The 26887-nt window shown below is 46.4% G+C and overlaps 1 protein-coding gene across 1 annotated transcript; it reads right to left on the bottom strand.

The window, feature by feature from the left end:
- Positions 1 to 432: 432 nt before the first annotated feature.
- On the bottom strand, positions 433 to 25695 carry hrh1 (histamine receptor H1). The gene is made up of 2 exons (XM_038812654.1): positions 25470 to 25695; positions 433 to 2807 (listed from the first exon to the last, which is right to left on the bottom strand). Exon 2 carries the CDS (start codon positions 2722 to 2724, stop codon positions 1033 to 1035), a length of 1692 nt encoding a protein of 563 aa, XP_038668582.1. The 5' UTR covers positions 2725 to 2807; positions 25470 to 25695; the 3' UTR covers positions 433 to 1032.
- Positions 25696 to 26887: the final 1192 nt, after the last annotated feature.

Genomic DNA, 26887 nt, shown 5'->3' with positions numbered 1-26887 from the left:
TATTTCTGATCTCCAATCTAGTTTGTTCTGAGTCTGTGTGTTTTTGGTAGGATTTTTCTCACCCTCCCCACATGAATCCCCCCCCCCCCCCCCCCCCCCCCCCCCCCCCGGCCAACAAAACCACCATCTCCTGTACTATTTCAACGTGTTCACTCACTGAGTTCACAAACAAAGAATTGAAAAATTAGCTGGTATAAATTAAATACTGAAAGCAAATCATGAATGATGCGAGGTCTGCAGAAATATAGAAGAAGCTACAAGGCAGATTACGAAACGGATCTTGGAGACAGCTGGCCTTATTTTTGAGGGAAAAATAAAATCAATTGGGTTGCAGTGAGGTGGTGTGGGATTAGTCAAACGGGCTTATTGAAACAGATTTTTTCAAACCAATTTCTAAATGCCCCAAATAAATTTCTCTATTGCTGCTGAAAAGAAAACTATTTGCTGTTTATTAAAAGCTGCACCATTTAATGAATAGCAAAATCATTTTTATAATAGCCCAGCTTCAGTTAAAAACAATAAAAGACATGTATTCGTCAGCACTTTTTGGGACTTAATTACAAATCGCTGTTGCCATGTCAATTTCACAAATGTCATAAAGTGCACACAATACAATGTAAGGTATAAACGGAATCGAGATTTTAAAAAAATTGTTTTGTAATTATCTCTCAATCCTTTACATTGATGTTGAAAAATCGCCACCAGCAATGTTTATACCTTATGGCTCCAGCTATCATGTGGATTGATTTTGTAGATTAACTAAATGGCACTGTGACATTCCCCAGAGATTTTGGTCCAACAGATACTTGCTTCATCTAACACTGATGAATTGTTGAAATAGTTACAAATATTTTTAATTTATGTCTAATCAACTGATTTGCTAAAATCTTTAAGAATTGCTAAATCAATTGGTAAGAAGTCATAAAGTAAATTGACATTCTTCAATTTGCTAAGTTTTTATGGTTTTGAAAATGAAACCAGTGAGAGGATTTTTTTTCCTCAGCAAACATTTAATAATCCACAAAGTATAATTTAAGTTTGAATGTGAAGAATGGCCTTGAAAGTTTTCTTGAAGGTCTTGTTACAAAGAGGGTAGATGAATGGGTTAAGGGTTGAATTAATGTAACCCAGCCATATTGTGAACATATGTAAATTGTGATTGACACACGTATCACAGAAAGCCATTACGGTAAATGTCACAAAGTAGGGGATCCAGCACACCATGAACCCCGTCATAATGAAACCCAATTGCTTGACAGCTTTTCTCTCTTTTACTATAAGAAAGCGTTGTACGTACTGCACAGACCGTGAGAAAAACTTGTGCCACGATTGCTTAAACTGATTGACACCCACTGTTCCTGTAGTTTCTTCAGATTCAGGAACCCAGCATGTTGCTTCTGGATCTGCACGTGACATCGAGCCAAACTGACGCAGCACCTTATTGAGTGTTTGAATATCAGATATGTCTGACAGTTTGCATTTGTCATCAGCTGAATTCTCTGCAGCCATATTACGTTCTTTTATCGTCGTGTATGTTTGTTGAGTGTTGCTACCTCTTTGTCTGTACCGAACACTTATTGGAAAACACTTCAGTTTTGTGGTGGGGACAGGACTATCCAGCGTAATATTTTCCCTCGACTTCACAATATAATTTGATCTGTAGCCTGGTTCCACATGCTGATTTTGTGACTTATTGAGAGACAGTGACTTATGGTAAAAGTCAGTTGAAATTTGTTGCACTGATGCTGAAATAGAAAAGGCTCCAATGTCTTGGGTGTTTCCAGTTGAGATACTCTCATTATCTTCAAACGTATATGGCGTTTTGATTTGTTTTAAATCAGAACAATTAAAGCCGCACTGTGAAAATTTGCATGTATCTTTGACTTCCGAATCCAGGAGGTCTAGATGTGCATTTTCACCTTGCTGGTTCAGACATGTTTCATGTTTGCGCATTGACAATTTCGCACTTTCATTGAAATTCTTTCTATCTGTACCGGAGCATTTATGTCTCCTGATATTGTCTCCTTGCCGGCAGTGCTTTCTTACAGCCATGTAAATTTCTGCATAACACCACAGCATTAATATAGATGGGACGTAAAAGTTGAGGACTGCAGTAAGAATTTTGAACCAGGTGACATAACGAAATTCAGTGTCACATGTGTTGTCTGCCACAGTCCTGATACCTCCATTAGCAAAGATGTGCCATCCTAAGATGGGAATGATCCAAGTCAGTGATAGAAACCAGGCTCCTGCAATCATTGCAATACCTCTGGTTTTGGTCCGATACTTCAAATATCTCAACGGCTGACGAACGGAGTGGTAACGATCCACACATAGGATAAAAAGACTAAAAATTGAAGCCGTGCTAGCCATATAATCCATAGAAAGCCAAAATTGGCAAATCACTCTTCCCAGTTTCCATTTGTTTTCCAATAGGTACACAATATTAAGGGGCATGACTGTCATGCCAACGATCAGATCTGCAACAGATAGACTCACTATGTACATGTTTGCAACAGTTTGCAGTTTTCTCTCGCTTTTCACTGCATACAGCACCAAAACATTCATGATGACAGTGAGTAAAGATAAAATGGCTAAGGCCAGGCCAAGTATAATTTTCTTGGCAGGCCGCTGCTGGAGGAGTTCTTCCTTTGTGCAGTTTTCTGTTGTAAACACTGTATAGTTTGTGACGTGTATAATTGATGTTGCAGTAATATTCATCATGGACAAGGCAGACTAGTTTACACAGCCTGAGCACGTAATTCTGTTAGAGTCGATACTCCTGATTGGCATATTAAAAAACGAGTCTGAAAAACAAAGGTCTGTGAGTCATTACTTGGCACACAACAGCTTTCAAATTTAAAACAGTTTAAGAGTAACCCAAGTATATACACTGGTCGGAATTTTGTAGCTCCCATGCAACTCCCCCCCCCCCCCCCCCCCCCCCCCGCCCCATTGCAGGTTTTTCCATGGCGGGACCGGTGAACTATTGAAATCTCCTTTCACTCCACCGGAACCAGAAGATCACGCCGGGGTGAAGGCCTGGAAAATTTCAGCCACTCTCTTTCGAAGTATTAAAAATTAGTCCGCTTCAATTGAGAATTCATAAAATGTGAATTTTCCATTAGAAGTGATTGTGGGTGAAATTTTCTTGTCGGATGGCCTGCTTTATTTCACAATAACTTTGTAGTTAAAGCTACAAATGATTTATTAACATTAACTTTGGGTTAACTATATACAAAACAACAGTATGATCATGCACAAGCAACCTCTCTCTCCAGCTCCCTCCAGCCAGTCTGCCGTCACCTGCCTCTAACATCCCCTTATATACTAGCGAGACTCCTAGTGGTCAGTCGGTGAATTACAGCACAACCATGATATCACTACATCCCCTTTCCTTTGAAGAAATAAATGAATACATTATCATCAGTATATTTACATGTGATATCATGAGCCTGTGAGTCTAACAGCTAAATCTACAAATTGAGTCGATCAGGTTTTCTTCGGACTCTGGTTGTTCTTCTCAAAGTTTGACCTTGCTGCTCAGAACTTGCAGATTTTCATGCTCAGAAACTGCTGAACTGTCTGACATTGCAGCTGATGTTGATTCTGACGTAGATTTGTCATCCATCTGGCTGTTGTGAAAGTCTTCTCTGGCTTTCAAGAGTGCGTGATGATTTCTTCTTAAAACCATCCCATCCTCTGTCTGTACGTTCAAGTACAGTGGCCTTTCTCGACCAATTGCTTGAATCTTCTACTCGCACAATATCATCACTACTCAGAGGTGGTAAAGTTCTAGACACGCTATCATGGAACTGCTTTTATTTTGCTTTAATGTTTTAGATTTCCTGCAGTATCACTGCATTCTCCTCCTCCTTTTCCAAGTATGGAACTGCGGTACGCAACCTTCTATTCATGAGTAACTCTGCTGGCGATCTACCATGTGACAATGGTAAAGCTTCGCAATGTGATTTCACATGATATGGATCACATTGGCTATCCACTGCTTTCTGTAATGATTGTTTATATGCACACTTTTTAATTAAAGATCTTTGGGATCTAAGCCTATACAAGCTTCACCAACTGTTACTCAGCTTTCAGAAGGACCTGCAAAAATAAGGCATTATTAACTTGCGCGACAGGCTGTACAGGGCTTGGTGCACTCCATCCAGGAAATCAAGATTATTAGTGTACAATTCCTTGCAGAGCGTAACACTGCCCCCCCCCCCTCCCCCCCCCAAAAACCCCGCTGACTTTAAAAGCTGTGATGAGAGTTGTAGGACACTGCTGGGAAGCAGTCGGATTGGAAAAATAAAAGAACATATTTTCTAATTAGACTGAGCTCTGGACACAGCACAGACAGTCAACTTGAACACAACAGTATGTGGCTGTGCATTATCCAAAAGCCCTACTTCAAACGCAAGCGTATAATCTTGGCAAATGTTTTAATACAGTTTTAGAGGAGAGTGTCAGATCACTACGCTAAACATTTGCCGATGAAGGTGGATGCAGAATGTCTCAAAGCATTACTTGAAGAACAGCAAAGTGTCTCAGTGGCCTGCCAGCACTTCTCCCTCAACCAACACCACCAAACTGAATATTTCAGCCATTTCTTTCAGTTTTTGTTTGGGGCACCTTGATGTATACAAATTGCAGCAAGATAGGCGTGTTGGGTAGATGGTACACAAGGATTGGTTCTGGAGGAGCTGGGATCAAAGCTAGAAGGGCAGCTCTTATGAATGGTATATTTGCCAATGAAACAAACAAAACCTTAAAAAAATAAATTAATTGGCTGGGTAGTGTTTTAGGGTATTGTGAATAAAAGCAATATATAAGTGTAGGCTCTTTCTTTGTATTGTCATGAATTTGCCTCGCAACATCAGTAAAACAAATTTAATAAAACGGAATAGGATACGAGATATCCAACAACAGGTAGAAATCTGCCTAGAGACAGTATTCAAAAGGCTCCAATGATATGTGTCGCTCCTAATAACAGCCTTCGATCACAGTTTAGATAAAAATCAGATGTGAATAGCTTGTGAGGAAGAACTGCTGGATGTTTAGAGAGATCAATGAGGTATACATATTTTAATATATAATCAAAGAAGATGATAGGTGTGAGCAGCCAAATTGAAAGCATAATCGAAGAGAAACAAAGGTATAATTGGCCAGATGATCAGAAGCAAAGCAAGCAGTTAACACCTATCAGCCTTAGAAGCAGATAAGCTTGTATTTCAGCGAGCAGCTTAGCCAAGGCAGTGCAGAAAACCTTTGTAACGGCAGTTTTAAACATCTTCACTGGACCAGGAAAAGATGTTTCCCAGACTTGATTATCATCCCTGTATTGTGTGGTAATTATAAGCTGGTTATTTAATTTGGCTGTTGTTTGGTGAACAGGGAAGTCTTACGGTGCTCAGGTGTGGTAGATACATTTTGGAATAAGGGGTATGTTCCACGTAAACTGTGTTTAGTAATTCATATTTTTGTAATTATTTGAGAACAGAGTAGTTCTGTTCCTGTGTGTTTGTCCTTTCCTTACTTTAATAAATAGTCTTTAATAATTGTTACATGATGTCTGGGCTATTTATTCTTGCTGGGGTTTCACTTGTCTCTTCAAACCAAAACAAAATAAAACTATACACCCCCATGTTCCAAGTCGGATTACCCTCGCAGATAACATCAGCGTGGTTTATGACACTGTAGACATTATAATCATCAGGAATGCTTGTGGTAGAAATGGTTTGGATCAACTTGGTTCCTCTCTGATCCAAAAAAGTAGGAATGTGGTGACAAATGGGATTTGGAGAAAATGCTTTAATGTGATATAACGCAGAAAACAGGGTTGCTGAGGTCACTCAGTCGTGCTTTTTACTGAAAGGCTGGAAACAAAAACAGGAAATGTCAGCTTGAAATAGATGGAGATGTTTTTATTGGGGAAGCTAAAGTAACCAAAACATTTAAATGTATGATTGAAATACCAAATATCTAAGCCTGAGTATGTGTCATGAAAACCACGTTGAATAAGTGTTACTCCCACATAGTTGGTGAAGCTCATCACAGAATAATTTTAAGAGTTTAAAAGTTCAGGATTTAAGATGCAGCACCATATCGTATGCATATGTGCCTCTCACAAAAGGTTTTATACAATGACTAGATTGTGGCTGCATTATAAAATGGCACGAACACTTGGATTTGTTTTTCCTTTTACTACCATAAGAAAAAACTGGATGGAAGAGAGAAGTGAAAATTGGGTGGGGACGATTACACAACAATTACAGAACTTGCATGATTTCCATTCAATTGACGTAAATGGAAGAAAAGTGAGCTGTATTCTGTCCTTGTCTCTTCTCACTTCTGCTAGCTCTTCCCTCTATGCTCCATTCTAGAGACAAAGATGAATATCCAGGTAATGAAGGTGAAAATGTAACTCTTAGAATCATAGAATCCCTACAGTGCAGAAGCAGACCATTCGGCCCACCCAGTCTGCACCGACCCTCTGAAAGAGCACCCTACCTAGGCCCATCCCCCCCGCCCCATCCCCATAAACCCAGCCTATCCACATCTTTTAGACGCTAAGCAGCAATTTTATCATGGCCAACCCACCTACCCTGCACATCTGTGGACTGTGGGAGGAAACCAGAGCACCCGGAGGAAGCCCACGCAGTCACGGGGAGAAAGTGCAAACTCCACACAGTCACCCAAGGCCGGAATTGAACCCGGGTCCCTGGCGCTGTGAGGTGCAGAGTTAACCATTGTGCCACCCATAAAATATTGTGAATTAATTTTGAATAGTCTATGGAGATATTCTTTAAACTCAATTAAACATTTAAGCATTGTGATTTGAAAAATGTCTTTCTATTAAACACAATTTAGTGCTTACCTTTCTGAGATTCTCATTAGAGCTTTTTGAGTATTGCTTATATCCTCAGATACTATAACTAAGATGTGCAATTATGATAGTCAATTTTAATCTGGGGAAACTTTATGTCATGTGGGATATGAATCAAGGCAGGTAGATGGAATTAAGATAGAGGTTGGCTGTTATTTAATTGAATGATTAATTTGATTAAATGGAGGAGATGGACGTTCCTGTGTTCTACATGACAGCGTTTTTCAATATAATTATGCCAAATCAAGGGCAGAGTTGACTGGAAGAAAGTTATACAGACAAAATCTGTTTTACAGAGATAGTGAATTTGAAAATGTGTTGTGAGCAAACTTTTTATAAGTTCATACCAGAGCCAGTGGAAAAGACTATTCAATGGCATGGTCATTCAAAGTAACTATGACAAGTGACGTTTGAAGGTGAAGCTAAAAATGATGGTCATCCCATTTGCTCAAGACCAAAGAATGAAGTACTTTTCTGATGAAGTGCTGACTGTGTGGAACCTGATCAGTCACCGTTGCATATCAGGTAACAGCGGGTGCGATGTCCACAATTTTCCAAAACTGTTAGTGAGCTTCCCTAGTCCAAGCCTGTACATGGAGCATTTAGCTTACTAGGTGATCTTGTTGGGAATTGTTTGAGTATTTGAGGTGAAGATCATGGTTTATCAGGTAGCAGTTGAACAGCCTACAGTAGGCACCGCAAAGTACTGGAGACGTACCACCAGTGGTACCTTTGTAAGAATCTCTAAATCTGGTGGCAAGAAAGGCGATCCAGCAGCAGCATTCTCTCTCAAGCCAACATGCACAGCATCGAGGAGTTAATCACTCAAAACCAGCTTTGCTGGGTAGGACATGGTGCTCGTATGTCTGACTCCATGCGCCAAAGCAATTGCTCTACTCAGAACTCGTTCATGGCAGGAGACACCCAGGAGGACAGCGAACATTTTAGCGATGTCTTCAAAGCATCCCCGAAGATGTCAAACATCCCTGTGACTCATAGCAGTCCCTGGCATGTGACTGAACAAAATGGAGTAGGTTCATTTAGGAAGACACCGCACATAGAGAGAAGTTATTGAAAACATGCAGAGGAGAAGTCAAGATGTTGGAGAGAGCGCACAACGCTCTGAACCGCCCATCTACCAACCACGCCAAGCACCTCCTGCCCCACATGTGGTAGAGTTAACAAATCACGCATCAAACTTTTCAGCCATCTCAGAACCCATCAATTAGGATGGGAAGCAAATCTTCCTCGATACTGATGGATTGCCTAAGAAGAAAAGGGAATGTTTTGTTATGCTCTTGACTTAGCATAAGCTGCTTCCTTGATGTGCACTCTGACAAAGGAAGGTTCAGACTTGGAGATAGCTTTAACACATTTATTTAAGCTGTTAACAATTCTCCTACTTGGATTCGACTCTCCTGTTAATCCTGCTATAGCTACTCAGACTGACGAACCAGTCTGTTACAATCCACGTGGTGGGTGTGATGTGTCTCAAATCAACCCTGTGTACTCACTGAGAGTCTCCACTGGAAAGAGGAAGATCATATGTGCGGTGTCCTTTTATATGGGTTGGCGTAATGCCCTCCTGTGGTAGTGTCACCTCTGGGTGTGTCGCGAATGCCCATTGGTCGTGTCCTATCTTACTGGCCTATTGGTTGAATGTCTGTGTGTCATGATGTCTCTGGTGCTCTCTCTAGTGTCTATCTAGTCCACGTGTATTTACATTAGCCCCTTGTGTATTTACAGTGATGCATATCACCACAGGGAATAGGCAATTGACAAGAACATTTTTAAAAGTTATATGTGGTATTTTACAATCTGAGACTCAGGTCTCATCACAAAATTGCCTCCATTTTTAGTTGATCTCTATCCTAGATCCATGTCTGGCCTTCTTTCTCATGTGAAATAAGTCACATTCCCAGACTCACATGCCTGCAATATTTTCAGTGAATGTGTGTGATTTTTGTTGTAAGGTGTTGGTTACAGTTTGGTAGGTCTGAAGAGGCTTGTAGAGGCCTTCATAGTCAAACATAGGGTAGCTGTAAGTCTTTAATGACTCTTCAAACTATTTATAAACGTAGAGTAAAAGGTGCATGCCAGGAACTGTCTCAATGCTTGCTGGCACACATGGTTCTGTCCAACACTCAACTGACCCTGGGTGCAGATCATGTAGTCTGTCACATGACTGTGTGGGTGGTGCCGTACTCAGTCCAACATTAACCCTGTATGTGCTGGACACTTGCACTACAATGCTTTAATCTGCTAAGTATTCCTTGGCCTGGATAGAAACATTAAAACAGTATCTCGCTACTCATCTCTGAAAGCCATCCTTTTTCATGTTTCCATCAATGGCAGTAACTTTCCCCAGTTACAGAGAACATGGCACCATTATTTATGAACTGTAGAACACAAGGAACAGAAGTAGGACATTCACGTCCTCAAGTCGGTTTGGTTAGACTGGCTGAATTCTATATCAACAACAATAAACAGGAATGCAGCAATAAATAAGGAGTTGTGTGTCATGTTGCTACGTCCAGCTATGGAGCAGTAAACAATCCCTGCAAATATTTAGATTTATAAAACTCAATGCAATTGCTACATAACTACTTCAAAAGCATACTGCTAACCATTTTATTTGGAGGTCTTATCTAAAGCCAAGATGACAAACTGGACATAACTATGGAATATGATCACCAGAATATGAGGAACAATCCTGGGAAACTTAGCACTTCAAATGTAGTTAAAGTGCAATTTGGCACAGCTGCCCAAACGAACAGTCTAATTAGAAGCAGAATGAGAACCCAAAGCAATGATACAAACCCTGAAACTGCATTTAATAATACGTATGTTGACTTATTCGGTCATTATAAACTTGAATCCGACCATGGCAGATGGTGAAATTTCAATTCAATAACAATCTCATAGAATTTACAGTGCAGAAGGAGGCCATTCGGCCCATCGAGTCTGCACCGGCTCTTGGAAAGAGCACCCTACCCAAGGTCAACACCTCCACCCTATCCCCATAACCCAGTAACCCCACCCAACACTAAGGGCAATTTTGGACACTAAGGGCAATTTAGCCTGGCCAAGCTAAAATCCATTGACTGATCCGTTTCCTCACCCAGTGATTCTAAATCACCTGCATCTCATTCCATTTGAGATCTTGGAGCTGTCAATCCACATTGTGATTTGGCCCAGGTAATTACCTGTTGTAAACCAAATCTGTTGAGGCCCACACAACAATTTGGAATTGAAAACGCAACAAAATCTTTGAAATCAGACTGCATGGCCAAATGCATTATTAAAATAGTAGTGATGATCTATGTAAGGGCTGCCATGATGTGGAGGTGCTGGTGTTGGACTGGGGTGGGCACAGTAAGAAGTCTTACAACACCAGGTTAAAGTCCAACAAGTTTATTTGGCTTTCAGAGCGTAGCTCACCTGATGAAGCAGCTACGCTCCGAAAGCTAGGTGACTCCAAATAAACCTGTTGGACTTTAACCTGGTGTTGTAAGACTTCTTACTATATCAGGGCTGGTCTGCAACTAATATCCCACACTTTTATGGTCTTACACATTTCCTCTTCAGTTTCTCGTTTCAGCCTCCCATTTGCGAATTCAAATTCTCTAACATCATCATTCCCTTTCTCCCTCTCAAGAGGTGAATTCCCCCTCGCTCGCACCCCCCCCCCCCCCCCCCCCCCCCCCGCCTTCCCCAGTGTGTATTCCTGCGGCTCACCATTAACCAATTTTCCAGGCCAGAAAATCCTGCCCTTTGTCTGCATCCCTCTAATCCAGGGGTGGGCAAACTTTTCCGTGCAAGGGCCGCATTCAGAAATTCACAATTCACAAAGGGCCGCATAGTATGTTAAGTAAAATAATTACTTCACCCGGTTATGATTCTGGGCGCCTCATATAGAACATAGAACAGTACAGCACAGAACAGGCCCTTCGGCCCTCGACGTTGTGCCAAGCAATGACCACCCTACTCAAGTCAACGTATCCACCCTATACCAGTAAGTAACCCAACAGCCCCCCCACCCATTAACCTTTAAAAAAAAATTTTTTTTTTAAAAAATTTTTTTTTAAAGAAATTTTTTTTTTTTTTTTAATGACTTGGCGGGCCGCAGAAATACCTTTGGCGGGCTGCATGCGGCCCGCGGGCCGTAGTTTGCCCACCCCTGCTCTAATCTTTCTTCAATTGCCTTCTTTAGCAAGTTCTCTTACTGTCGAATAATAACTCTTATCATAAAAATTACAGTGTTTCAATGCTACACCTGTATATTTGTAAGTGTAACTGTTGTCACTTTTCAATGCTAAATATGACACAACCTTAGTTGGTTCGGACACACTAGGAAATTACAGCAGATTTCCTCCGCTAAAGGGCATTAGTAAATCAGATGGGTTTTACAACAATCGACAATGACTTCATGGTCATCATTAGAACTTTAATCCCAGATTATCATAGAATTTGGGGCAGCACAGTAGCATTGTGGATAGCACAATTGCTTCACAGCTCCAGGGTCCCAGGTTCGCTTCCGGCTTGGGTCACTGTCTGTGCGGAGTCTGCACATCCTCTCCGTGTGTGCATGGGTTTCCTCCGGGTGATCCGGTTTCCTCCCACAGTCCAAAGATGTGCAGGTTAGGTGGATTGGCCATGATAAATTGCCCTTAGTGTCCAAAATTGCCCTTAGTGTTGGGTGGGGTTACTGGGTTATGGGGATAGGGTGGAGGTGTTGACCTTGGGTAGGGTGCTCTTTCCAAGAGCCGGTGCAGACTCGATGGGCCGAATGGCTTCCTTCTGCACTGTAAATTCTATGAGATTGTTATTGAATTGAAATTTCACCATCTGCCATGGTCGGATTCAAAACTGGGTCCCCAAAACAGTATCCTTCACTTAGTGACAATACCATTGGGCCACCGTATCCCCAGGGTAGTCTTTCCTCAATTGTACTCAGTGCGAAAGGGGCAATCACCTGTCACCACTGCCACGCTAAGAAACTGTCCATGACAAACTCACCCATCTGATGGGCGCATTGCTTAATACCTGAAATAAAAACAGAAAATTCTGGAAAAACACAGCAGGTCTGGCAGCATCTGCGGCAAGAGAAACAGAGTTAACATTTCGAGTCCAGTATGACTTTTGTTCAGAATGTTCAGCAACTTGCCATGGCTTCTTCGATCTCATATTTCAAACTGTCACCTCTACCTGCTCAAAGAACAAGGGCGCAGAATACATGGGAATGTGTACATGGCAATGCCACCTTGACTTGGTAATATGTCATTGTTCCTTCATTGTGGCAGCGTCGAAATCCTGGACGTCCCTCCCTAACAGCACTGACTGAGTGTACCTACACCTCATGGTCTGCAACAGTTCAAGAACGTGGCTCATCCTACCTTGGTGTGCAGGAGCGATAAATACTGGTCTCACCCACATCGCATGAACAAGCGAGGAGAAACATGAACAACGATATTTTCTAATATAATGGACCAAAACTTCCAGTCTCTGGATTGTCGGACACCATACAATCGATAAATTCTGTGTGTTGGGACCCTGTGGAAATCCTGACACGTGAATTGTCCAGGAAGTTTTAACTTCTAATGGGCAATCCCCTTGCTCTCCTGGACCTTCTGTGGAAGTCTCTGGAGTCAAAGACTTTGGACAATTCTTTTTTAAAAAAATGTTTTTATTGACGTCTTTGCATTTTGTACACTGGACATTCAACAAAGGGTATGTGCATCGGTTACAACATACATGACATTTCCCTTTGTGCCGACCCACCCTCCTTCCATCCCTTGTTCCCATCTCCCCCCCCACCCCCTCATTTTGTTGTTTCCAGATAGTTTTCTGCACCGCTTATCACACAGTGGGCAGTTACCTTATATTTATGTTTGTGGAGTGATTTCCCCTTACCCCCTCTCATCGATTGGTCCCACCCCTCCTTCCCCTTTTCTCCCACCTTCAGTTACTTTTTGCTTTCTTCCCCCCTTCACTTAGCTTTCAGTGTTTTTTTTTGGGGGGGGGGGGGTTCTGTTTCTTGTGGCCTCTCCCTGGGCCCGCTGATATTTATTTTGGTTGTTTTCCAGCCTCCCCCTCCTCTAACTCTGGCCTCCCCAGCCATTCTCCCCCCTCCCTTCCCGATCCGTTCCTTGCAGTTTTGTGGGCTCCCGAGTGCCCCCCTCTCCCTGTTGTATTGGTTGTTGGCCTCGAACAAGTTGGTGAATAGCCCCACGCTTTGTGGAAGCCATCCTCCGACCCTCGGATAGCCAGCAAGTCGAGGTGCTGCCTCATCTGGTTCCAGGTTCTGAGGGTGGGTACCCACCACTGGGCTTGTTGAGTTTTTATTGGCGGGGATGGGAGCACTGCCTTAGCAGTGGCCGGGAGGGCCATCCTTTAGGGGCAACATGGTGGCACAGTGGTTAGCATTGCTGTCTCACACCGCCAGGGACCCGGGTTCAATTCTGACTTGGGACACTGTCTGTGTGGAGTTTGTACGTTGTCCCCGTGTCTGCATGGGTTTCCTCCAGGTGCTCCGGTTTTCTCCCACAGTCCTCCTACCCTCGGGTTCACAGGGAATGCTTCACTCTTGCTCAGGTTGAGTTTGTAGCCTGAGAAGGCTCCAAACTCTCTCAAACGTTTCATGATTCCTTCTATGTGGCTTTGTGGGTCCGAGGTGTAGAAGCGCAGGCCAACCGCATACAGCGAGACTCTGTATTCTCGGTCTACTCTTTGGATTCACTTCCAGCTTCTCGCCACTCAGAGCAATCGCGAGCAGTTTGATTGACAGGGCAAATAAGAATGGGGGCAATGGGAGTAACCTTGGAGTGTTCAATTCTGGTCCCCACTACAAAGAAAACAATGCGGATATAAACCCTGTGTACTGCCGAGAAAAACGAGAATTCCTTCTCACCTGGGTGCATGGACCGCCATGGGTCCACTGCCCCATCTGCTCCATAAATGTTCCCAGTTCTCTAGCCATGCCTGACATTTTCCCAGTTCTGGGGTTCGACCTGTCCGTCAGTGGGTCCGGGACACAGTTAAAGTAACGCCCCATGACCAGTCAGTACGTACCTATATCGGCGATGTGCACCATGGTGTTGTCCCAGTTGGGAGCGTACACGTTCATCAGGACACCGCAGACCATGATGTACCATCCCCAGTAACTGCCTTTGTCGCAGTAAACACCATCCTCTTACTTATCAGTATGGCTAACTCTCGTCCTACAGTAGGAATGGTAGGCCTGTCCCACCCAGCCCTTTCTTACCCACAGTCGGTCCTCTCTCAGGTGCATCTTTTGGAGGAAGACTATGTCAACTTTCATACTTTTCAGGTGGGCGAAGACTCTGGATCTTTTCCCTGGGACAGTCCCCTGACATTCCAGGTGAATACCCTGATGAGGGTTTCTGCCCCCCAATTTCTGCAGAATCAACCATACTTACCTTGTGGATGCGCCCCTGCACTCCGGGGTTTCCCTTTGTTAGGGGGCCTCCAAAATGGCCACGGTCACTGTTCTCACCATGTGGCTGGGCCCCTGCGCTCCGGGACTCCCCCCTCTCACTCATACCTGCTGACGCTAGCTTTCCTATAGTGTGATGCCCCCCCCCCCCCCCAACCTCCCAGGGTCAGTCTGACCCCTCCTGTGCCCACTCTGCGGCTGTTCCCACTGTTTCCTCCTCGCCCTTTCCTGCACTCTGCTGTACTTACCCCAACTGACTATGGGCTGGTTTCCCTGTTCATAGTGAGGTGATGCAGTCCCGCGCAAACATAGAACATAGAACAGTACAGCACGGAACAGGCCCTTCGGCCCTTGATGTTGTGTCAAGTACTGTCCGAAACCAAGATCAAGCTATCCCACTCCCTGTCATTCTGGTGTGCTCCATGTGCCTATCCAATAGCTGCTTGAAAGTTCCTAAAGTGTCCGACTCCACTATCACAGCAGGCAGTCCATTCCACACCCTAACCATTCTCGGAGTAAAGAACCTACCTCGGACATCCCCCCTATATCTCCCACCCTGAATCTTATAGTTATGTCCCCTTGTAACAGCTACATCCACCCGAGGAAATAGTCTCTGAACGTCCACTCTATCTATCTCCCTCATCATCTTATATACCTCTATTAAGTCGTCTCTCATCCTCCTCCGCTCCAAAGAGAAAAGCCCTAGCTCCCTCAACCTTTCCTCATAAGACCTATCCTGCAAACCAGGCAGCATCCTGGTAAATCTCCTTTGCACCCTTTCCAATGCTTCCACATCCTTCCTATAATGAGGTGACCAGAACTGCACACAATACTCCAAATGCGGTCTCACTAGGGTCATGTATAAAGTTGTCCATGGATTTCCTCTGCCTCCTCTGTGCCATCCTCATTGCTGTCTGTCCAAACTGTTCTTAAGGATGAACTCGTCCACCTCTGCAGGGGCAGTAAAATAATGTTCCTTGCCCCGATATGTTACCCAGAGTCTGGCTGGGTATCCTGAATTTAATTTTGTTTTTGTATATGGCCAACTTAGCCTGATGAAATTCTGCTCTGCGCTTTGCCAAGTCTGCCCCAATGCCCTGGTAGATTCTGATTTTAGGTCCCTCCCAGTTGCAAGCCTTCATCTGTCTGGCCCAGGGAAGGATCCTTTCCTTGTACTGGTACTTTTGTAGCTTGGCCGGTGCTGCTCTTGGCTGCTCCCCCACCTTGGGTTTTTGTCAGAACGACCTGTGAGGCCCATCGATCTCTGGTGGCTTGGGGAAGCTGCCCCTCCCTACCAGGTTTCCCAGCATTTGGACCACATAGTCAGTCGGGTCCCTGCCCTCGATTCCCTCTGGCAGGCCTACTATTCTTATGTTCTGCTGCATCGACTAATTTTCTTGGTCCTCAACCTTCCCTTTCAGGCCCCCCGGGATCGCCACCAACCTCTTGATTTTGGCCTCCAGGGCGACGATTTGGATGCTCTGGTCCGTCGATGCCTTTTCCAGCTCCATTATATGGCTTTTTGGGTTGCCGGTCTCCTCTCTCAGGGATGGCCAGGGACCCCTTGCCTCGTGGGTCCGCTGACCCGCTTGCTCACTGCTCTTGTCCTTTGCTTCAGTTTGTGGTGTCCCTGCAGCTTCTGGAGCTGCTGCTTCCTGACATTTTTGCTGTGTATCTTGTCGTTGAGGCTGAGGGGATGTTTAGGCTCGATTTTGTGCGCAAAATTCACATAAACTACCTATTTTACTGTCTTACGGAGGAGAGCCACCTGATGTGTGACTACTCAGCACATCCCCATCAACGGAGGTCCAACGTTGGACAATTCTGTGGTACTTACCCAGGAGATGTTAGAAAAACAGCCCCTACTAACCCCACAACTGCACACCACCCAATCATATCCATGATCCATGCTGAGCACCCCCACTACCCACTGCACCCTTCTACTCAATACCCATCTGACTGCCCCCTAACCAACCATTAACTAACATTCAAACTGGACACTTCAAACTTACCATAAGGACATATGGATGTGAGCGATGCGACATATGTCCGGCCAATTACGTACATATGCACTTGTCCTACCTGAAGTAGGAGAACATTGCTGTTAATTTTAGATGTAATTTTTCAGCACATGTCGGTGATCTTGCATGTGGATTTGGAGTCCAGTCCCCGGGGGTGGGGTGGAGAGTGCGAGGGGGTTCTGTTCTTGATGTTTTGCATTGTTTTGTTTTACGTACAAAATGTTAAAAACTGAACTAAAATATTCAAACAAAAATTTAACATATGGCAAAAAAGGTGGCATATCCTGTCTTCCTGATTGTTCTTGCGCAGATCCCTGAATCATTCCCATGAATCTTTTCTGTGCTCTCTCTCATGCCTTCATATTCTTCATAAAGCATGGTGCCCAGAACTGGACCCAATACTCCAGTTGAGGCCAACAACCTACTTGCTTTTGTACTCTGTAACCCTATTGATAAAGCCATGGGCACCAATAATGGGGCTATGCCCCCACACCAGCATCAAAACGCGGGTGTTTCACTCTGGACTTCTCCTTAAGATAGTCCAGAGTGATTTTCCTACCTGCAGGGGGCTAGCAGTGCCCGGGAGTGCTCCTTGCAGCTCTGGCTGCGGATATGGAGCCCTACACCTCCGGTCGGGAATCCATGTGGCCGCCATGTACGACATGGCGGACTCACACTGCGGACAATGGTGAATGAAGTAGACCCCCCCCCCCCCCCCCCCCAAGATTGTGTGCGCCGGTGGATCGGTGCCACTCGATCACTTGCCTGGCTGTCTGTGAGGCTCCCCCAAGTGAAAGATCCACCAGCGCCCCAGAAGAGCAGACGCAACTAAGTCCGCAACTGCCACCGGCCATTCCCGACAGGCAAAACGTGGTTAGAACCACACCGTCAGGTACTCGGCCAGTTTTCCTCACAGAATCACCATGAGGGCCTCTGTCAATGCCCCCCTACCCGCATTGCGTAGACATCACGCGCGAGAATCGCGGGAGCGGCATCAGACTGGATTTCGGCGTAAACGTCCATTCTTCGCCCCCACGCTAATCGCAATTTTGGCACGGAGGTGCGGAGAATCCAGCCCCATATGTTTTATTAACTGCTCTCCATGGCCTGCCCTGCCATCTTCAATGATTTATGCCCATATAAACCCAAGTTTCTCTGCTCCTTCACTTCCTTCTGAATTGTACTATTTATTTTATATTACCTCTCTGCATTCCTCCTGTCAAAACGAATCACTTCACAATTTTCTGCATAACTTTAATCTGCCACCCATTCCACCAACCGGTCATTTCCTTTTGAAGTTTTACACCATCCCTCTCACAGTTCATAATACTTCCAAGTTTTGTATCATCAGCAAATTTTGTAAATTGTATCCTGAACGCCAAGGTTTAGGTCATTAAGATATATATAAGGAAGGGCAGGAGGTTCCAACACTGGCCCCTGGGGAACTCCGCCATATACATTTCTCCAGTCCGCAAACAACTTAACCGCCTGACCACATCTCCCCACAATAAAGGCCTGCTGCAAGCTATAGAGCCACATGTTTAATGTGTCCGGAAGTTCAACTAGACAAAGTTCACCTTCAAATTATGTCCAGATTTTCAGCTGCAGCAGGGAACAAACTCATTCCTTCCAGGTATTCATTTCTCACAATGTGGCCTCCTCAGCATTAGGGAGATGAAACGCAGACTGGGTGACCGCCTGCAGAACACCTCCATTCAGCCTGTAAGCATGACCCTCACCTTCTAGTGACTTGTCATTTCAGTTCACCATCTTGCTCTCACACTCACATTCCTGTCCTTGGCTGGCTACAATGTTCTAAGGACTTCCAATGCAAACTGAAGGAACTGAACCACATTTTTTAGTCGGCACTTTACAGCTTCTGGACTCGGCATTGATTTCAACGACTTCAGACCACGAACCCGGTCCTCGATTTTGTACTTTTCCCTAGTGCCAGTCTGTACCTTCTTCTCCTGTTTTGCTTTCACGCAGCGTTGACCCTTTTCCTGCTTTTAAAATCTACTCTGGGCCAGTGTTTTGTTCCTTTACCACTACCATTCCCACTCTTGGTCTTTTGTTTTTCTGCGTGGGTTTTCTCCGGGTGCTCCGGTTTCCTCCCACAAATCCCGAAAGATGTGCTGTTAGGTGAAATGGACATTCTGAATCCTCCCTCCGTGTACCCGTACAGGTGCCGGAGTGTGGCGACTAGGGACTATTCACAGTAACTTCATTTCAGTGTTAATGTAAGCCTACTTGTAACACTAATAAAGATTATTATTGTTCCGTGGCATATTTGTAATTTAATATTCCCCACTTTATAACCCATCCCTGACCTTCCCATTTCCTTCAGCTGACCCCCCCCCCCCGTTATTTCAGCAGCTTGTTCTGGATTTATGTAACTTTGCTGGTGTTTTCGTGCACTACGAGTAATTTTACGAAAGAAACCCTCACTTTGTTCTTTGTTCTCACAAGGGCAGCACGGGGGTGTGGTGAATGTGATTCACACTATATATAGTTGCCAATATCACTCCATGTATATATGTTCGTTATCTACCCATTGTAAGTGCAGTTGCACTATCCGACCACCAGGGGGAGTCGCTCTGGGAGTACGCGAGAGTTTGTACTGGGCTCCTCCCTTGGCTCCGCCAGCCTTAGAGCCAGCCTGCCAGTTCACCTGAAGTTCAACGACGGATAGGCTGGCTCTATTGTAAGTGTATTAAAGCCTCTGTTCAGATCCAACTACACGTGTTCGCTGAATTGATGGTTCCATCAATTTAATACACTTAAGAAGCTACCGAAGTAAAGCATGGAATCCGCTCTAAAACCAGGACGTCTAGAACTCGATCCGCAGGATGCAGAGGCGAAAGAAACCTTCTGCCACTGGCTGAAATGTTTTAAGGCCTACCTGGCCGAAATCAGCACCGCTGAATCTACGGAGGAACAAAAGCTCAGCCTACTGCACGCGAGGGTAAGCCACAGAATTTCGACACAACTAAATCCAGCCGGTTCCTACACTGCAGCGCTGGCGATTTTGGACAAAATGTGTATTAGGCCCATGAACGAGGTCTTTGCCCGCCATGTGTTCACGACTCGCCGACAACGGTCTACTGAAACTCTAGCTGAATTTGCACGCGAGTTGAACAATCTCTCAAATGACTGCAATTACCAGGCCGTAACCGCGGCCGAACATAGGGAGCGTGCTGTGCGGGATGTTTTTGTAGCGGGCCTTCGATCTAGCTATGTACGCCAGAGACTATTCGAAAATGGGTCCCAGGAGAGACTACCGTAGAGGCTGCTGTCACAATGGAAGTTTCCTTCCGCAGCCTCAACTCGTTTCCTGCGGACCCTGCTATCCCCGCATGGGCCGCCGACCTGAGGACCCCCCAAGCCTGTGCCGCAAGGCCCCCCAGCTATCGCGCTGCCACAGCCGGTCGCCCTACTGTCCCAGTCAACTACTCAAGCTATTCAGCTGCTCCAGCTAATTACTCAGCTTCCCCAGCCAGCTACTCAGCTTGCCAAACCAGTTATTCAACTGCTCCAGCCTGCCACTTCTGTGGACAAAGCCAGCACCCGCGGCAGCACTGCTCAGCCCAATCCACGACCTGCAGCAGCTGCGGGAAGAAAGGCCACTATGCTAGAGTGTGCCTCGGCAGAAGGGCCCCAGCCCTCAGCACCCCAACAGTCCAAAAACATCGCCCCCAGCACCAGCAGGCCCGCGGGGCCCGAAACGCTGCGGCCTACGCTCAGGCTCCGCCCCCTCCCGCCACGTGCGATCCATGGGGGCCGCCATCTTGGCAAACCTCCACCATGCGGCCGGCCACGTGCGATTCATGGGGGCCGCCATCTTGGACGCCATCTTCATCACCACCCTCCTCGTGCGATCCACGGGCCCTAGCTGCATCCCCAGACTCAAACAGCTCATCGGAGGAGTACGACCTCCCCGAGCAGTCACCACATGGCCCGCAACTCAGCGCAATGTTCCTGCATCAAGCTCGCCAGTAAACAGCGGCATCTACTCGACAGGATACCCGATCGGAAGAGTTCGACTCCCCCGGGCACCCACCATGCGGCCTGCAACTCAACGCAGTCACCCTCGACCAATCTCGCCCCAAGCATCTGAGAAATACGATGACGGAGGTCCAGATCAACGGGTACGACACGTCGTGCCTCTTCGACTCCGGGAGCACAGAGAGCTTCATACACCCAGAGCTGGTAAGACGCTGTTCCCTCCCTATTTATCCCGTCAACCAAACTATCGCCCTCGCTTCGGGCTCCCATTCCATCCAAATCCAAGGCCGCACCACAGCAACGCTAACGATTCGAGGCGCCAGCTATTCCAAATTTAAACTGTATGTCTTGCCCGACCTCTGCGCGCCACTCCTCTTAGGCTTGGATTTCCAATGTAACCTCAAGAGTCTAACCCTCAGCTTCGGCGGGCCCCTGCCCCCACTCACTATCTGCAGCCTTGAACATAGAACATAGAACAGTACAGCACAGAACAGGCCCTTCGGCCCTCGATGTTGTGCCGAGCAATGATCACCCTACTCAAACCCACGTACCCACCCTATACCCGTAACCCAACAACCCCCCCTAACCTTACTTTTAAGGACACTACGGGCAATTTAGCATGGCCAATCCACCTAACCCGCACATCTTTGGACTGTGGGAGGAAACCGGAGCACCCGGAGGAAACCCACGCACACACGGGGAGGACGTGCAGACTCCGCACAGACAGTGACCCAGCCGGGAACCGAACCTGTGACCCTGGAGCTGTGAAGCATTTATGCTAACCGCCATGCTACCGTGCTGCCCTCTGCGCATCGCCCCCCCAATCTCTCTTCGCCAACCTCACCCCGGATTGCAAACCGGTAGCCACCCGCAGCAGGCGGTACAGCCTGCAGGATAGGGTATTTATCAGAACGGAGGTCCGAAGGCTGCTCAGTGAGGGGATCATAGAGGCCAGTAACAGTCCCTGGAGAGCTCAGGTGGTGGTCGTCAAGACCGGGGAAAAATTCCGCATGGTCGTCGATTATAGCCAGACCATAAATCGCTTTACGCTCCTAGACGCGTATCCCTTCCCCAGAATTGCAGACATGATAAACCAGATCGCCCAATATCGGGTATTTTCCACGGTGGATCTGAAGTCTGCATACCACCAGCTCCCAATCCGCCCGGAAGACCGCCACTACACGGCGTTCGAGGACGATGGCCACCTCTTCCATTTCCTCCGAGTTCCCTTCGGCGTCACTAACGGGGTTTCGGAGTTCCAACGAGCAATGGACCGAATGATAGACCAGTACGGGCTGCGGGCCATGTTTCCGTATCTGGATAATGTTACCATCTGCGGCCATGACCAGCAGGACCACGGCGCCAACCTCCACCGTTTTCTCCAGACGGCCCAAAAATTAAACCTTACATATAACAAGGAGAAATGCGTATTCCGCACAAACAGACTAGCCATCCTTGGCTACGTCGTGGAGAACGGAGTACTGGGCCCAGACCCGGACCGCATGCGCCCCCTCTTAGAACTACCCCTCCCCCATGGCCCCAAGGCCCTCAAACGGTGCTTGGGGCTCTTTTCGTACTACGCCCAGTGGGTCCCCCAATATACGGACAAAGCCCGCCCACTCTTCAAGGCCCCACTATTTCCCCTGTCTGCTGAGGCGTGCCAGGCCTTCAGCTGCATAAGGGACGACATCGCCAAAGCAGCCATGCGGGCGGTGGATGAATCCACTCCCTTTCATGTTGAGAGCGACGCCTCAGAGGTAGCGCTAGCAGCCACTTTAAATCAGGCAGGGGGGCCCATTGCATTTTTCTCCCGTACCCTATCCGCTTCAGAATTCCGACACTCCTCAGTCGAGAAGGAAGCACAAGCCATCGTGGAGGCTATCCGACACTGGAGGCACTACCTCGCAGGTAGGAGGTTCACCCTCATTACCGACCAACGGTCGGTCGCCTTCATGTTCGACAACTCACAAAGGGGCAAAATTAAAAATGACAAAATTCTTCAGTGGAGGATTGAATTCTCCACCTACAATTACGATATCAAATATCGACCGGGGAAGCTCAACGAGCCCTCGGATGCCCTATCCCGCGGGACAAGCGCCAGCGCGCAAGTCAGCCGCCTAAAAGCCATCCACGATGACCTCTGCCACCCAGGGGTCACCCGGCTCACCCACACATCAGAGCCCGAAACCTGCCTTTCTCCAACGAGGAGGTAAAAGCGGTCACCAGGGACTGCCCGATCTGTGCGGAATGCAAACCGCACTTCTATAGACCAGACAGGGCCCACCTGGTCAAGGCTTCTAGGCCCTTTGAATGCCTTGCGATCGATTTCAAAGGGCCACTCCCCTCCACTAACAAAAACATTTACTTCCTTAACATTATTGACGAGTTCTCCCGATTCCCCTTCGCCATCCCATGCCCCGATATGACCTCCCACACAGTCATTAGGGCCCTGCATAGTGTCTTCACCCTGTTCGGTTTCCCCAGCTACGTGCACAGCGACCGGGGTGCGTCCTTTATGAGTGACGAGCTGCGTCAGTACCTGCTCGACAAGGGCATCGCCTCGAGCAGGAATACCAGTTACAACCCCAGGGGGAACGGACAGGTGGAGAGGGAGAACGCAACGGTCTGGAAGGCCGTCCTACTGACCCTCAGGTCCAGGAAGCTCCAAGTTTCCCAATGGCAGGAAGTCCTCCCTGACGCGCTCCACGCAATTAGATCCCTCCTTTGTACAGCTACCAACCAAACCCCCCCCACGAGTGGCTCTTCATTTTTTCCAGGGGCACTACCACAGGGGTTTCACTTCCGGCGTGGCTGAGGACGCCAGGCCCCGTTCTCCTAAGGAAGCACGTCAGGGCGCACAAGACTGACCCCATTGTTGAAAAGTTGCCCCTGCTTCATTCCAACCCTCAGTACGGTTTCCAGACGGTTGCCAGGACACAGTATCCCTCCGGGACCTGGCACCCGCTGGATCCAGCCCCCCATCTATCCCCACCGAGGAACTCCTTTCCGAGATCCCTATGCGGCCGCCCCCTTGTGCCCCCGATTCTGTGAGCTCACCCCACCAGTCCCGAGCGCCAGCACCAGCCCCCCCCCCCCCCGTGCCCCTAGTCTCCATTCGACCAGGAGGTGTATGAGGCTCAGACAAGACTTGCCCCAGAGCCGGCAACCATACCCCAGGCCTCGACGCCCGCCCAGCCACCGCAAGAGGCTGCAACCCCGGTGCTCCGCAGATCAAAACGGACAATTCGTCCACCGGACAGACTGACTCTTTGAGCCATCACCCCCGCCGGACTTGATTTTTTTTTTAACAGGGGGTGAATGTGGTGAATGTGATTCACACTATATATAGTTGCCAATATCACTCCATGTATATATGTTCGTTATCTACCCATTGTAAGTGCAGTTGCACTATCCGACCACCAGGGGGAGTCGCTCTGGGGGTACACGAGAGTTTGTACTGGGCTCCTCCCTTGGCTCCGCACAGGACTCCTCCCCCCCCCCGGGACTGATGTATAAAGATCAGTGCCTTAGAGCCAGCCTGCCAGTTTACCTGAAGTTCAACGACGAATAGGCTGGCTCTATGGTAAGTGTATTAAAGCCTCTGTTCAGATCCAACTACCCGTGTTCGCTGAATTGATGGTTCCATCAGGGGGCACAGAGGTTAGCACTGCTGCCTCACAGTGTCAGGCACCCGGGTTCAATTCCAGCCTCGGGTAACTGTCTGCACGTTCTCCCCATGTCTGCGTGAGTTTCCTCCGGTTGTTCTGGTTTCCTCCCACAGTCCAAAGATGTGCAGGTTAGGTGGATTGGCCATGCTAAATTGTCCCTTAGAGTCCAAAGGTTAGGTGGGGTTAAGGGGATAGGGGGGCTCTTTCATAGGTTTGGTGCAGACTTGATGGGCCAAATGGCCTCCTTCTGCACTGTTGTGATTCTGTGAAGACCTGCTTCAGATTTTCTATTCCTTTGGCTGTGTTCTTGTGGAATGCACAAATCTCATGAACAATCGGGGAAAACGTTCCCGATTGCAGGTTCCCCAAATTCCTGATCTGCACAACTGGTCCTTAAGCTCATTGGGACTTTATCTGCGTGTGAGTGTGGCGTTTTCCTTGGACTCTGCACGGGTTTTACACTTTCCTGCATTCTAATGGAGATTCCCAGGAAATGTTAAGTAAACTGTCAGTGGGAATTGGTGTAGAATGGGCCAACTCAGCATCTTGCACCCGCAGAGGAACTTCTAGTCTTGTGTGGGTGGGCGCGAGAAACAGAATTGACCAAAGCATTCTCAAGTTTAAAGATGACCAAAAATAGAAGAAAGTCCATTTTAACGAGCCTTTAAGTAATAACAAACAGACTGCCTTATTACTAAAGCAACGCAAGACGGTGCCCACTGCCTTGGTCATCGGAGAGTTGGCATTTGATGTGTTTCAGGGAACTACGCGAGTGAGGAATTTAAGGATTAAAATTCCAACAAATGTGAAACAATCAAGTTGTCTGCAGAAATGGAAAGGTCGCTTTTGGTCGCATTGAGAATATGGAACCTCAGCCAACCCAATGCCTCTGACACTTCTCCCAACCCCCTTCCAACTTCATCCATTACTTTATTTCTTTGGCTGCAGTTCCTTGTCTAAATGTTATCCAGCAGCATTTTATCTTCAAGGTTCGCATTAGTCGTACCCCAAATAACTCCAATTGCCTTCTTAATCATATTTAGATAATGGGCTTTCCACAGCACAATCCATTATATTAGAAAGAGGCAGGTTTGTTTTTCTTCATCCAAACCTGTTTTAAACAACAGTCCATCATTTCAAGTAAGTGTGCAAGCTAATACAACCAATGTACTGCAAATAATTTCCATCTTTTTCAGTCTGCGAAAATTGTTTTGACTGAATTGCAAAACAAGTTTTAAAAAAAAATCATTGCTCTTGTTATTCGGTACTTCACACAACGAATGTTTTAAAACTACACACCAGATTCGTAAATGATCATTGTGTCCATTGCATGCAATGATGTTCAATGCTCACTGTAATTCTGCCTATTGCTTTCTTTTGCGGCACGTTTGTTTCACAGTTAATACATACGATTATTGTAAATTACATACCTTTGAACAATCGACTCAAGGGTCCCTCCGAGATGTCGACGGATCAAACTGAAGGTGCACGAATTTCTAATCACTTTTGGTTAGGTTTCCCCACAGAAATCACTTCCATCCATTCAAAGCAACTCATTTCTGCCTGGGGGAGGCGCAGAACAGCCTTTACCGTATTTCCCGTTGTCGTAAGTCCTCGGAAAACAATGTAACGCCTGTCTTGCGCCACGGTATTCTCTCTCCCCCTATTTTAACTAATTCAATGCGCACAGAAGATAACATGAATCTTACATTCCCTTGGCAATGCATGGATTTTAATATTTCGCCGGGTGACTAAATTTTGTTTTGGATAGGATACCAAAAGTAGGGGGTAAAGTAGTCAATGGGGAGGTGGGACATTAACGCCCATTTTACAACCCCAGGCACTCTCTGGCGTGACCCATTTAGAAATTTAGAAAGCGCCACAATGGAAATGTGTACATTTGATTCATTTAAGCAAATACACTGTTTACTTTCATGCAATAACAAAATCTTTGGGGTTAACAGGGATTAAATCCATCCCATCATTATGTTAATTAACTGTGATCATTCCCAGCTGCCTCAGTGTGGTCATGTCAAATCTTGAAATTCTTCAGATAGCTCGATAGCTGCAGAATGATGACATTCTGAAAGAAAATACACAAGGATGGGGGTATCAGAGTTGATAAATCTACCAGAAGTATTAACTAAAGAGTTAAGAAACTTCGACATTGGACTTTCCACGAAGCATATCACATGTAGCAGCAAATAATCTTTCAGTTTTTTTTTAAATTTAGAGTACCCAATTATAATTTTTTCCAATTAAGGGTCAATTTAGCATGGCCAATCCACCTAACCTGCACATCTTTGGGTTGTGGGGGAGAATCCCATGCAGTCATGGGGAGAACGTGCAAACATCACACGGACGGTGACCCAGGGCCGGGATTTGAACCCGGGTCCTCAGCACCGCAGTCCCAGTGCTATCCACTGCACCACATTATGCCACGTAATCTTTCAGTTGTATATAATTTGTTTAAATTCAAAATACAGGGGTGGCACGGTGGCGCAGTGGTTAGCACTGCTGAGGACCTGGGTTCGATCCCGGCCCCGGGTCACTGTCCGTGTGGACTTTGCACATTCTTCGCATGTCTTCATCCCCACAACCTAAAGATGTGCAGGCTAGATGGATTGGCCATGCTAAAATGCCCATTAATTGGAAAAAAATATATAAATGATTGGGTACTCCAAATGTGTTTCTTTTAAAACTTTGAAATACAGGATTCATGATCATTGTTATGGACCAGGGTTCAGAGAACCCCAAAGTGTATCATGGAGTTCACCTGACCCACAACTTTCAATAGATTGTGGTGTGGGGAGCACACGGCTCACTCTAAAGGTGTGGTACAGCAGAA

The sequence above is a fragment of the Scyliorhinus canicula genome, chromosome 11, assembly GCF_902713615.1.
Source record: "Scyliorhinus canicula chromosome 11, sScyCan1.1, whole genome shotgun sequence".
Taxonomy (NCBI): domain Eukaryota; kingdom Metazoa; phylum Chordata; class Chondrichthyes; order Carcharhiniformes; family Scyliorhinidae; genus Scyliorhinus; species Scyliorhinus canicula.
The sequence above is the reverse complement of the archived record's forward strand: the minus strand, read 5'-3'. Positions and strand labels throughout refer to the sequence as shown.

Excerpts from the sequence above, each read along its gene's own strand:
- hrh1 (XM_038812654.1), bottom strand. The coding sequence starts at position 2,724 with ATGATGAATATTACTGCAACATCAATTATACACGTCACAAACTATACA.